This window comes from Octopus sinensis, unplaced genomic scaffold (assembly GCF_006345805.1).
Source record: "Octopus sinensis unplaced genomic scaffold, ASM634580v1 Contig10214_ERROPOS200000, whole genome shotgun sequence".
NCBI classification, from domain to species: Eukaryota; Metazoa; Mollusca; class Cephalopoda; order Octopoda; family Octopodidae; genus Octopus; species Octopus sinensis.
In genome coordinates, this window is record NW_021832015.1 from 74407 (window position 1) to 88805 (window position 14399).

Genomic DNA, 14399 nt, shown 5'->3' on the forward strand with positions numbered 1-14399 from the left:
TCACCGCCGATATGTCAGATGCGATGCTACTTCTAATCGCCTCTTCTAGTTTCTTAACTAGGTCTCCCTCTATTTTGTTTCTATCTATTGCTAGCGCTTTGCTATATCTAATCGATTCAGCTTTTATTGATTTCTTGAGGACAGACCACCATTTGTTGTTGATAGCTCTCGTAAAAGCCCTCTTCACCAGTGTACTAATCCGGTCTCTGTATTCCTGTTTTGACTGGAAAGACGCGTTCAGTTTCCAGTAACCGGGACCCTGCGTATGTGCCTTATCTAAGTCTAGCGTACACGTCACAAGTTCGTGATCCGTGTAGCTGACTGTGGAATTGTGGACACCCTACGCTATCTCTACTGTCCTACACAGTATTCTATCTAGATACGATTTCGATGACCCAGTGCAGTTGCTCCATGTTCACGTTGGCGCATTCAGGTGGTTCAGTCGATATCTGTCAGACAGTGAAAGCGTCTGAGCAGATCCTTGAGGCTTTTGCATTCCTGTCTATTCCTGTTGGTTCCCACATAGTCTAGATGCGTGTCCAAGGTAGCATTCCAATCCTCCAGTAAAAGTAAAGGACGAGACGTTCCTAGAAATATTTCTAGACGTCGGAAGAAATCCGGCCGACCTGTTAAAGGCGGTGCATAGACTGATATGAGTCGAAATGCACACCCATTGCTGCCATCGACATCCAGGACAACCAGTCTACCCACCGGGTCTACGAATATTGTCTTTACTTCGAGATCCAGACTCTTGCGAAAAAGTACCGCCGTGCCACTACCGCCTATTCTCGCAGACAGGAAGAAAAATAAATGTTAAACTGTCCACTGAACATGGACTTTAGGGTCTGTGGATTATGGAATCTGGTCTCACTTATGGCTATGATTCCCAAATCATGCGACTTTATGTCATTTAAGAGGTACCCTTGTTTCCAAGGGGAAATTTCGCCCACAGAGAGCGAATTTCCTATGAAAATATTCAACAAGCTTGAATGTGTAAGTTGTTAGACAACTTTTGCACAAAAAATATTTAACAATAAAAACTTTTTAAACCACAAAATAACCAACTTACGTGCAGCCGGTTTAACTACAGACCGTCCATCAGACGGACGGACGGACGGACGGACGGACGGACGGACGGACGGACAGACGGACAGACGGACGGATGGACGGACGGACGGACAGACAGACAGACAGACAAATAGACAGACAGATAGATAGATAGATAGATAGACGGAGAGAGACGTGTGTGCACGAATATAATGTGTGTGTGTGTGTTTCTGTGTGTGTACGTATATGATATATATATGCGCATATATATTATATATATGTACGTATGTATGTATGTATGTATGTATGTATTATGTGGGTACCTATACAGTTATTTATTATTTAGTGTTCTGATATCAGAATACTACACTTAGTTGTAAGTCAATACCGTTTTATCCTGAAACATTAAAAAAAACCACAAAAGAAACAAAGAAAAAATATACTTCGCTTTAGGATTACAATGCCAGCTAATATTAATAAATCGATATGATGTTCATATGGTGATTGCATTTAATCAAGGGGAAAATTTTAAACACCTAGTTATATTCTGTCTTTGACGGCCATTTCCAGTTAGAAGGCAGAGAGGATGCTGCGGATTAATCTTCTTCAAATTATTTGTATGTAAACATCTTATGATATATTTATATGCTTTTTTGTTAATTAATGTTACACCATTAGAATAGAAACTACGCAAAGACACACATAATTCATATCATATATATATATATATATATATATAATATATATATATATATATATATATATATTATATGATTATGAGTATAATTATAATTCGGGTTCAGCAATATAATTTGCTTCACCACATACCCTCTATTATTATTGATTATATATATATACATATATAGGTGGTGCTATTAAGTTAGACATGGCCTGGGCCAATAATGGCCGAAACCTATCAAAGTATCAAAGTATATATATATAATATATATATATATATATATATATATATATATATATATATATATAATATATATATATATATATATATATTATATATATATATATATATATATATAATATATATATACATATATATATACATATATATATACGTATATATATATATAAATATTGATATATATATATATACACATACACACACACAAAACATCAATATCTCTATTTACATACAAAACTTCCACATACACAGAGAAATGCACGTACAAAATTGCATTTATGCAGAAAAATGTGTATATATGTGTTGATGTACTTTACTTTCCTGTATATGCATATGTTTATAAGTAGATAGATAGATAGATTGATAGATAGATGGATAGATAGATAGATAGATAGATAGATAGATAGATTGATAGATAGATAGATAGATAGATAGATAGATAGATAGATAGATAGATAGATAGATAGATAGATACAGACTATATGTATATATATATATATATATATATATATATATATATATATATATATATTATATATATATATATATATTATAATGGAATAATTACTATGAAGTATTGTGTCGAGTATATTGATAAAGGAAAAATATTTTTGAAAATGGGGTCATAACCCCAAAATTTTGAATACAAGATAAGTCTACATTGTGATTTACCTTGTGTTTACTTTGCATTGTTTTGGTCTTACTCACGATCCTTTATACAATATATATATATACACACGCTTATATGTGCATTTATATACAAATATACAAATGTGTGTTTGTGTCTGTGTGTGTGCGCGTGTGTAATCGTTTACATTTACAAATAAATAAATATATCGTTGAATGCACTTGATATACTCTTTATGCTTTTACTCTTTTACTTGTTTCAGTCATGTGAATGTGGCCATGCTGGAGCACCGCCTTTAGTCGAGCAAATCGACCCCAGAACTTATTCTTTGTAAGCCTAGTACTTATTCTATCGGTTTCTTTTGCCGAACCGCTAAGTTATGGGGGCGTAAACACACCAGCATCTGTTGTCAAACGATGTTGGGGGACAAACACAGACACACAAACATACACACACACACATATATATATACATATATGCGACGGGCTTTTTTCAGTTTCCGTCTACCAAATCCACTCACAAGGCTTTGGTCGGCCCGAAGCTATAGTAGAAGACACTTGCCCAAGATGCCACGCAGTAGGACTGAACCCGGAAACATGTGGTTGGCAAGCAAGTTACTTACCACACAGCCACTCCTACGCCTATATATGGATATATTTTATCTAATTTGTTGGATAGTTGAAGTTTAAAGCACCTGTTGTGTCACATTGATTCTTTGTATTATGCGTTGTGTAAGTTGTAAATATGTTATTGGCCGGTGATTATACAGGGAATGTTTTACATGCAGACAATGGAATTGTTTGAGATGTACGATTAAATTGAAAGCGTCCTGCGTGGGCCGAGTTTACCTGGATTATCATTGGGCCTGAGAACAACGTTGATATGGCTTTTACGATTTTGCTTATCTATTTTATCATATCTTGTGTTTCAGTTATTAATGATATCGTTTACAAATGCATTCCTTCGTGGACCTTCAATATTGACAGTCTCTAGCCCTCTTACCGGGAAATGTTTTGGCAAAAAGAATTTGAAATATCAATCAGTGTACAAGTATTGTTGTTTCGTTCTTTGGCAAATTATATTCGTACAGTTTTCCTTGAAGTCTTTGTCTATCCTTTTCCTGCTGATTGTAGTCAGGTCGTTATTATGTTTCGTGTTTTATGTTTTATCACTTCCTATCCGTTGCTGTCTCCAAATGCGATATATGATTCAATGGACATATACTTCTGTCTGGGAACATTATTTCCCTTGGCAAGGAATGGACCACCGGAAAAGATGTGGTCAACTCTCTCGTTATATTTTTGGTTGTACAGTTTGGGTTCCGCATACAGAAGGAAAGCCTACAAGACTTTCCATCGTCTTCTTTGAAATCAATGCCTAATCAGCCAAAATTTTCACGCCAAAATTATATTCTATGATTTTCTAAGTACGGATTCGGCTATATTTCTCTACCGTGTGTTTGATAAGACTAAAACATCTCTGGAATTAGCCCCAAATCTACGAAAAATTAGATTCGTTCCCCACCTCAATATCATTTTCAATCAATTTCAATTTCCGAATTCTCTCCCTTGAACCTCTTCACAACGTTCATCATTTAATCAGATAATTTTCCCTCTCTACATTACATGCGTAATTTCAAATAATTAAAAATTCTTTTTGCTTCACTACATTCACGTTTAATCCCGCTCTTAATATACGTAGAAGTGTCTAGAATTTTCTCTTCCAAGAAATACTGATGCTTCTTATCTCGTTTGAAACAAATAACATTTCTTTTTCTTCATCTTCTCCTCTTTCTTTTTCTGTTCCTCTCTCTTTATCTCACCCTCACTCCTCCTCTCCCTCTCTCTTCTCGTCTCTATCTTTCTATCCCTCTCATATTTATCGCTCTCCCTCATTATTTCAATGGATAATTTTATGGTGATGTAGTGGTGGTCATGGTCGTATTTGTTATCGAATTATGCTTGTAGCACTTCTCTTTCCTATTCATGTCATCTTAATTCTTTGTAAATGAATGTTAAACGTGAATATGAAATATGAAATATTTTACAAAATAAATTTTCGTTGCAGTTCTCTTCTATATCTCATTGAAATTTGGAAATGGACGTGAGTAGATTTATATCAATATATAGACCTATATGTACGAAAATTATGAAAATCACTACACTAACTTATCAATTCAGTGCAGGAAAATATTTTCTTTCTCAAAGTAAATTAGTTGGAAAGGAAATTTTAAATTCTGAGTTCAATACAAAACAGCCCCATGATGGCGAATTCACTTCTTAACATAATTTTCATTCGTTATAATTCAGTCTTTCGTCAGTTTGTAAGCATTTTGTTAAATATAACAAAGTGCTGACATTGGGGGCAAACTTTACAACACACAACAGTTAAACATTATAGAACATAGCATATGAGTCATTTAAATATGAGAATTAATTAATTAAAAACTCATTTGCAGTCATTTTGATTAAACAATAATATATTCCAAAATGCTTTGTACCTACACTATGGTAGTAACAACTTTATCACTTCTTCCTGGTAAAAATATCAATATTGATCCTCAAACATTTAATATTCTATTTCTTTATTATTATCTATTTTCATAATATTTTACTTTCGTCTTCCTAATTTGGTTGTTTAATTTGTCTGGCTTTGTTACAGTTGAATATCTAAAGTATTTTTTCAAAATAGAAAACTGTAGTTTGAAGGGATGTAAAGCATTCATGACACTTGACGTGGATGCCTTCAACTGTTCGAAGAAGTGTTTTGAAACTTCTGCATGTAAATCCTTCGTGACCAGCAAGAAAAGTCCAAGTTGTGCTTTATACCGACGAGACTCAAAAGACAAGACACTAATGAAAGTCAGTGAGACTAATTTATATCAGTTGAGAAGATCTGTGCCGACCAAGTATAGAGACGGTAAACAAATTTGAATCTTTTTGTGTTTATTTCATTCCTTGACTTGTATTCTGTGTTTTAGTCCAAAGAGAGACAATACTGTCGGCATTTGAAAAGTCTCTACGATTTCCGTGATCAATGTAAAATGGTGTCTGTAGAAAAAATGTTTATAGAATTTTCATTCCAGAGATCTAATAAAAGTTTGACTGATGTTTTTGGCACAGAATTGAGACACGGATTGAGACACAAGATCATCGAAGACAGAAGAGATACGCAGCGTTTTGTATTTCTATGAAAAATGTTGTAGGTGTGTTAAGATTTAGTGAAAGAAAACGTTTTGTCATGTGACTGTCAGAGATAATTTTGCTGCAAAATAATCATATTTTTTAGTGTATATATTGAAATTTAATGGAATCTCTTTCTGAAATAATCCTGCACAACGCCTTGCTTATTGAATCACATGACATTGGCGGGAGATTAGTAAAAGAACGACCGAAGTGTGTACGATATTCGAAAGACATATACATATAAGTTGTTTTTCTTTTGTATGGTAATTGCATGTATAAAGTTATTGAAAATCAACTGAAACAGATAATTACCTCAGCTTGGTTATTCTGTTGGGTGCGTGTGTAATGTTAGCTTGAATAATATAGAATGATGATGATAAGCAGAGAAAGAGTGCCGGGCAATTAAAATTCTCAACCCTTAATTTTGGCAGTAAAGATATCTATATTGGTGTACACATGTTATAAGAATGTATGATAAGTGCCGAAGGAGAATATGACAAGATGTGGCCGTGAGAAGTATTTTTATTAGGGACAGCTGAGGAAAACAGAAAGAATTCGCTCAGTGCTCAGAATTCTAGTGGACGATTTTACAAAGAATAGCTATTCTCCAAAAAGAATTCCCTACCAAAAAAAAAAAAAAAAAAAAACAGAATAATAAAATTCAGGCGCACCGTTAAATTCTTTCCAAATAAATAACAAAATTTCATTTGGGTTTAATTGAACAATTCAGTTATCAGAGGAGGAAAAAACGTAGAAAAGAAACAATATTTAATGAAAACAGTTTCGAAAATGTTGTCTTCTTGGTTGAATCAACACGTTCCTTCCTTCTACCTGGTCATAATAAATATAGGAGAAAATTAAACAAAACTCTGAGAAGGTTGCCGATAAATAAGAAAAATAAAATTGGTGGTAGTAATATAATGATGGAGTGGGAATCTTGCACAACGCAAAATGTTAGATTAGTCACTTGCGACACTGCATGGGCCACTGACCTGGGGTTAAACAACAACAGCCAACAGCATTCATTAGGTTATATATGTAACACGATAAACGTATATTAAGCTAGTATATGTTTGATTTCAATTGAACAATCGTTAATCCTGTGTCTGAGGCTCACTTCGAAACAAAACAAAAAATGTAGTTCTTACATAGGTGAAGTGTCACTTAATTATAGAGGATAGCAAACGAGTGTGTATGCTTACATATATACAATGAAGTGTCACCTAATTATAGGGGAGGCTAAAAGTGTTTAAGTGGGGTGAAGTGATGAAGTGTCTTCTAATTACAGAGGACGGTAAACGAAGTCATGAGATGGTTATCTCTCTTTCCACTAATATTGGTGAATTAAATGAAGTGAAATATTTACCAACAAAACAAGACACGGTTAGAAAGAACAGTTAACCGCACTAACGATGCAGTCAACAAAAACAAAACAATTCATTTACTCTGACTTCGTCCTCCAAGTAACAGCAGCACTACTGATGATGATGAGGATGGTGGTGGATGTGGTGGTGGTGGGGTGGTGGGGGGGGGGCGGCGGCGGCGGTGGTGGTGATGGTGATGATTTCCAATTTTGACATAAGGGGGTCAGCAGTTTTAGTGGGGCGGAGCCTGGGCTAGTCGATTGCATTGATTCCAAAAGGATGGAAAGGATGAAAGGTCACCTCGGTTGGATTTTAACTCAGTACACAAAGACTCGGAACATGTGCTGCAAAGAACTTTTTTCCGATGCTCTAACGATTCTGCTAGCTCTCCCCTTTGATGATGATGACGACAACGACGACGATGATGATCTTTCTACAATAGGCACAAGGTCAACAATCACGAGAGAAGAGATAAGTCGATTATATCGACCCCAGTATTCAACTGCTACTTATTTTATCGCAAATTCGATCCCGGTGGCATTTGAATACAGAACTTAGAGACGGATGAGCTGCTGTTACTACTATAGGTATAAGGCCTGAAATTTCAGAAAAGTGGGTAATTCGATTACATCGAACCCAGTACGCAACTGGTACTTATTTCCTGAAACCCGAAAGAATGGACGGCATAGTTGACCTCAGCGGAATTTGAACTCAGAACGTAAAGACGGACGAAATGCTGCTAAGCATTTTGCCTGTCGTGTTAATGACTCTGCCAGTGATGATCATGATGATGATAATAATGATGACGACGACGACAATAATAAAAATAATAATGATTTCAAACTCTGCCACAAGGGCAGCAGTTTTGGGGGAGAGGATAATTTGATTACATCGACCCCAGTACTCAACTGATACTTATTTTGACGACCCACAAAGGACGAAAGGCAAAGTCGACCTCGGCGGAATTTGAACTCACAACGTAAAGACGGGTGAAATTCCGCTAAGCATTTCACCCGGTGTGCTAACGATTCTGCCGCCTTAATAATAATAATAATAATTATTATTATTATTATTATTATATTATTATTATTATTATTATTATTATTATCATCATCATCATCATCATCATCATCATCATCATCATCTCATCATCATCATCATCATTATCATCATCATCATCGTCATCATTATTATTATTATATTATTATTATTATTATTATTATTATCATCATCATCATCATCATCATCATCATCATTATCATCATCATCATCATTATCATCATCATCATCATCATCATCATCATCATCGTCATCATTATTATTATTATTATTATTATTATTATTATTATTATTATTATTATTATTATTATTATTCAGGGACCTTTTGAGCGGGATGGGTTACTCAACCAGAAGAAAATTCTAACTGGGTCCCACCTGCAAGGTCATGCGCTGTTTACCTTGATATGAGATCACCACGTCACACACGTATGGTTGTGATGCATGTGCCTAGTGTACCCATATCAGACGGGTAGTGATGATGGGTATATTTTACCACAGTGTCACTTTGATGGCATGCTCTTTCACTCAATAATAATAATAATAATAATAATAATAATAATAATAATAATAATAATAATAATGATGATCATCATCATGATGATGATCATGACGGTGATAAAGTAAAGTAAATTAAAGTGACCCCTTTTCAACAAAAATAATGGAGGCATTCGGCAAACAATTTTGGGGGAGAGGTATGTCGATTACATTGACCCCTGTACTCAACTGGTACTTATTCAAAAGCTACCAACAAAAAGTCAACCACTTGTTACTCATGGATGACCTCAAACTTTATGGTAAAGATGAAGCCCAAGTCAGTTCCCTCGTTGATACGGTGTATACTTTCAGTGCTGATATGAGAATGGAGTTCGGACTGAAAAAGTGTGGTGTGTTAGTCTTGAAGAAAAGCAAAATCAAATGTATGGACGGGTTAACGATACCGTCGGGGGAGGTTATGAAGCAGATAGAAGAGACTGGCTATAAGTACTTGAGAATTTTGGAAATGGATAAATTGGTAGTGAAAGAAATGACAGAAAAATTTAAGGTGGAGTACTTACGCAGACTGAGACTGATCCTTAAGTAGTAATTAAACGTACAGAATAAGATCGAAGCTATCAACACCTGGGCAGTTTCACTCCTTAGATATGGAGCAGGGGTAATCCCATGGACAGTAGACGACCTAAACAGCTTAGACAGAAAGGCAAGGAAATTGCTAACTAGATATGGGCCACTCCACCCAGAACGTGTCACAGATAGACTGTATGTACCAAGAAAAACAGGGGGAAGCGGACTTATTGGATGTGAACACAGCATTAGAGAAGAATAAAACAACTTAGCATGGTATGTAAAAAATGCCACAGAACCGCTATTATTAGAAGTAGGAAGGTCAGGCTTTCGTAGAATGAAAGATTGCAAAGATAAAGCACTATACAAGAAATTGAAAACGAATGAAACTGAAAATAGGTGGGTAAAGAAAAGAATGCATGGTCAATTTCATAGGGATGTTGAAGATCAGACAGAGAAAAAAGATGGCTGTGGGTGACTAAAAGTGATTTAAAACCGGAAACGGAGATTCTAATCTGTGCTGTCCAAGAGCAAGCACTAAGAAGAAACTACATAAAATACAGCTTAGACAACACAGCAGAAAGTGATAAGTGCAGAATCTGTGGACAAAACGGTGAAACCGTATGACATATTACCAGCCAATGTACGCCGCTAGCCAAGAAGGAATATAAGAGACGCCACGACAATATAGCCAAGCTTGTCCATTGGACACTTAACAACAAGTATGGACTTGACAGAGCAAAAAATTGGTACGACCACAAACCTGAAGGCATTGTCGAAATGCAAAGATCCTATGGGATTTTATGATTCAATGCGACAAGGAGATAGAGAATAGGAAACTAGACATAGTGATAATTGAGAAAGAAAACAAACTGTGCTGGATCATAGATATAGCATGCCCAGCTGACAACAAGGTATGCGATAAGGAAGAAAGAAAAGTTGAGTGATATGACAGGTTAGCTTGAGAAGTTAAGCAGTTGTGGTCGATGAAAAAGGTAGCAGTAGTACGAATAATTGTCGGAGCCCTGGGAACTGAGCAATAATGTCGAGAAGTATGTGGAAAAAATAGGGGCTGCAATAAGGGTGGAGTACTTGCAGAAAACAGCACTGCTTGGAACCGCTCGGATACTCCAGATGGTGCTCGAAAAATAAGAGGTGTTACCTTAGTTCACTGGTAGTGAACAGCTGACACTGTAGTACATCTCCAGCGTTAGAAGCTGTGCAAAGGCAATGATGATAATAATAATAATAATAATAATAATAATAATAATATAATAATAATAATAATAATAATAATAATAATAATAATAATAATGATAATAATTGGAAAACAAAGGAAGAAATACAACAAGGGCATGAAGCGTTATGAAACAAGGGCCTGCACAATCAATTCCATGTAACCACAACTGAAGTTGCTGGAAAATATTGGTGGGATTGGCTGAAAAAAGGAACACTGAAAAAAAGAGACCAAGAGCAATTATACTGGCAGCGCAAGTATAATTTTGGTCACGAATTGGAGGGTTAATCTTAGGAAAGAGCAAGTGTCTCCGCTGTGTCGAATCTGTAATAGAGTGGACGAAACCATTGCTCATATCACGAACGAATGCCTTAGACTTGCCCAAAACCACTACGAGTTGTGGTGACACAATGAGGTAGCGATGGTGCTACATTGGAAACTGTGTGAAAAGTTGGGGCCAGAGAAAGGCAAAACGTGCTGTAAGTACAAACCAGAGAGAGTGGTGGAGTCGATGATTAGCAAAATTCTCTGGGATTTCCCAATCCAAACAGATCAGGTGCTAGAGAATAACAGACCGGACCTCGTGGTGGCCGACAGGGTGCAGCATATGTGCTATATAGTTGATGTTGTATGCTCCCTTGACCTACGAATAGTCAATAAGGCAGGCGAAAACCCTCTTAATTACGAAATAGTTCGGCTATGGAAAATGAAGAAGGTGAAGATAGTTCCAATTATTTTTGGGTCCTTATTCTGTCATAGATTGCCTTTTGTTCATCAGTCATGTCGCCATTAGTTTTAGTTTTAGTTTTATTGTCATCTTTTAGATCATCCATGTGTCTCATCAAATAAACTACCACTGCTCCTTTCCTGTGCTGTGGGATTAGTCTTATTAGCAAGAACTGTATTTTCATTGTTATCTCTGCTGCTATTTTCCATGACCCGTCTTTTGATAGCATCGAGCTCTACTTCTGTGAACCAACAATTTTTCCTTATTGCCCTGTTCCGTGAGTTGAAACGATCCCTTTTCCCTCCAATGATCATACATACGTTGTCGGTAACCCCTAATTTGAGCACCATTTTCATCTACCGGGTTGCTCAGGTAGTAACACGCCATGACCACAGCACTAATTTGCTTGCTCCATCTACGCCGTGCGTGGTGGTCCCTTTCCAGATATCGACAGGTTGGAGCCGGAGCAGAATCTCCGAGCCTACCGGGTGTAACACAATCACCATCATTGGCTTCAGTTTCATTACCACCGTTATTCACAATATTTTGTTTTTTCATTGTCACTCATATGAGGTAGCGATTAGCAGGTTGCGCAGTTACCAGTGTTTTTATTGTGACACCATCACTAGATGTATCATTAATCAGCTCATGAGAAGGAGAAGGAGGAGGAGGAGGAGGAGGAGGAGGCGCCACACGTTTCCTTTCATTATTATTATTATTATTATTATTATTATTATTATTATTATTATTATTATTATTGAGTGAGAGAGCAGTGCATGCCATCAAAGTGACACTGGGGTAAAATATACGAAGCCCAGTATACCCATCATCACTACCCGTCTGATAAGGGTACACTAGGCACATGCATCACAACCATATGTGCACGACATGGTGATCTTATATCAAGATAAACAGCACAGGATCTTGTAGGTGGGGCCCAGGTAGAATTTTCTTCTGGTCGAGTAACCCATCCCACTCAAAAGGTCCCTGAATAAGGGTTGTTTAAGGATGTTGAAGAAACACCCATGTTTCCAGAAGTGAATTATTCAAACCCCAAAGAATCCCTCTCAACACATGGCTATGATGCTCCCCCACTACTTCTGCTCGTGATCAGAGATGCACATATCGTCAGCCACTAAGGAACATGCTCAACTGGTTAACGTCAAACAACTGACAAGCAAAACTGTGGTATTGAGCAGAATATTTGCTGTAGCCCATCTTTTATACCAAGACAATATACATGATAACACTTCCAATCAGTTAAGATCAGAAGCCACGAGAGCCACTGCCTGTTACTGCATATTATTATTATTATTATCATTATCCTTAATATTATTATTATTATTATCAGTAGTTTTATTTTTATAGCGTGCTTTCACTTCACTACTACCGAGCGCAGCTCTGTGTGCCTTGGGTATGTACTGTGATTTGTTGTGATGCTCTGATGGTTATTGTATGAAAGTGTTCTGCGTAGGATGTGTGCAGTGCCTAGTAGTGCAATTTTCTGTATGTTATATGTGTTTGTAAGTCCTGGTGTTTTTGTTATGTATTTGTCTGAATATTTTTTTATCATGCCTAATGCACCTACTATGATAGGAATTGTTTCTGTTTTCAGATTCCACATTCTAGTTACCTCTATTTCCAGGTCTTTGTATTTTGAGAGTTTCTCCATTTCTTTTAGAGACACGTTGTCATCAGCCGGTATTGATACATCAATTAGAAAGTATTTTTTTTCTTCATGATCTCTGACAACTATATCTAGTCTGTTGGCCTTAATTTCTCTATCTGTGTGTATCGGCATATCCCAGAGTATGGTTGCTTTCTCGTTTTCTGTGACCTTTTCTGGTGTGTGCCTATACCATCTTTTTTCTGTTGTTATTCCATAATGTTGGCATAGCTTCCAATGTATGTAGGTTCCAACTCTGTCATGTTGTGAATATATTCCTTCTTAGCCAGGACTGGGCAGCTAGAGATAATATGATTTATTGTTTCTTGTTCATCTCCACATATTCTGCAGTTACTTGTAATTTTCTTTTCATTACATGTTTTTGGTAATTTCTGGTGGGGAGGCTTTGGTCTTGTGCTGCAATTAAAAATCCCTCTGTTTCTGCTGCTTTGAGTCCTGAGCTTCTCAACCATTGCTGGGATTTTTCTTTGTCTATTTCTTTTGCGTTTAGTTTAGTCCAGTATTTACCATGAAGGGGCTTTTCTTGCCATCGTTTTATCATGGTTCGTTGCTGTTCTATTTTTAGTTTGGATTTCATTTGTTTTATAGCTTTTGTTGTTTTTCTTCATCTTCTTCTTCTTCTTCATGTTTATTAGGTGGTATGATTTCTTGTTTGTATTTGTCAGCTTCCTAAAATACTGAGAACAGTTTTTTGTTTTGCTCGTGTTTTGCCGCTATCTGGATCAGTTTTCCTTCCTTCTGAAGTAGATATTTTTGCAGTCCTATGGTGGTTATTTTATAGTAGTTTTCCAGGTGTATAAGGCCTCTACCACCTTCTATACGTTGTATATATAGTCTTTCTATGTCAGATTTTGGGTGATGCATCGTAGATCCTGTCATTATTTTTCTTGTTTTCCTATCTATTTTGGTCAGTTCATTTCGTGTCCAGTTAAGGATATTGTAGCTGTAACTTATAACTGGGACAGCTAAAGTGTTGATACCTATTATCTTGTTTTTAGCATTGAGCTCTGTTTTTAGTATTGATCTAACTCGTCTATAATATTCTTTTTTTATTTTCTCTTTCATTTGTGTGTGTTGTGTCTTATCTAGTTCATGGATTCCTAAGTATTGTAAGTTTGGCTTTGGTCTAATTCTTTTATTTCATTGGTTTTATCTAGTGTGATGTTGTTACTGTTAACTAGTTTTCCTCTTTTCATGGTTACTTTGGCGCATTTTTCTAATCCAAATTTCATATCTATTTCTTTGGTAAATCCATGAACTGTCTTTAATAGTGTTTCCAGCTGTTTGTCATTTGCAGCGTATAGTTTTAGGTCATCCATATATAAAAGGTGGCTGATCGTTTTGCCGTAACATTTATATCCGCATCCAGTTCTATTTAGCATATCAGATAGAGGTGACAGTGCCAAGCAGAAAAGGAGTGGAGAGAGCGTGTCTCCCTGGAATATTCCTCTTCTAATGGGGATGTCTTTGGTTTTCATGAGTCC

The 14399-nt window shown here is 36.3% G+C and overlaps 1 protein-coding gene across 1 annotated transcript in view; it reads left to right on the forward strand.

The window, feature by feature from the left end:
* The first annotated feature begins 1572 nt into the window (after positions 1–1572).
* The window catches only part of LOC118761179, a 33336-nt gene continuing 20509 nt past the window's right edge, over positions 1573–14399 (forward strand). The window contains exons 1-3 of the mRNA XM_036498904.1: positions 1573–1664; positions 4662–4697; positions 5256–5513. Of these exons, the coding sequence (XP_036354797.1) occupies positions 1634–1664; positions 4662–4697; positions 5256–5513 (325 nt within the window). The 5' untranslated portion in view covers positions 1573–1633. The remainder of the gene's footprint in view (positions 1665–4661; positions 4698–5255; positions 5514–14399) is intronic.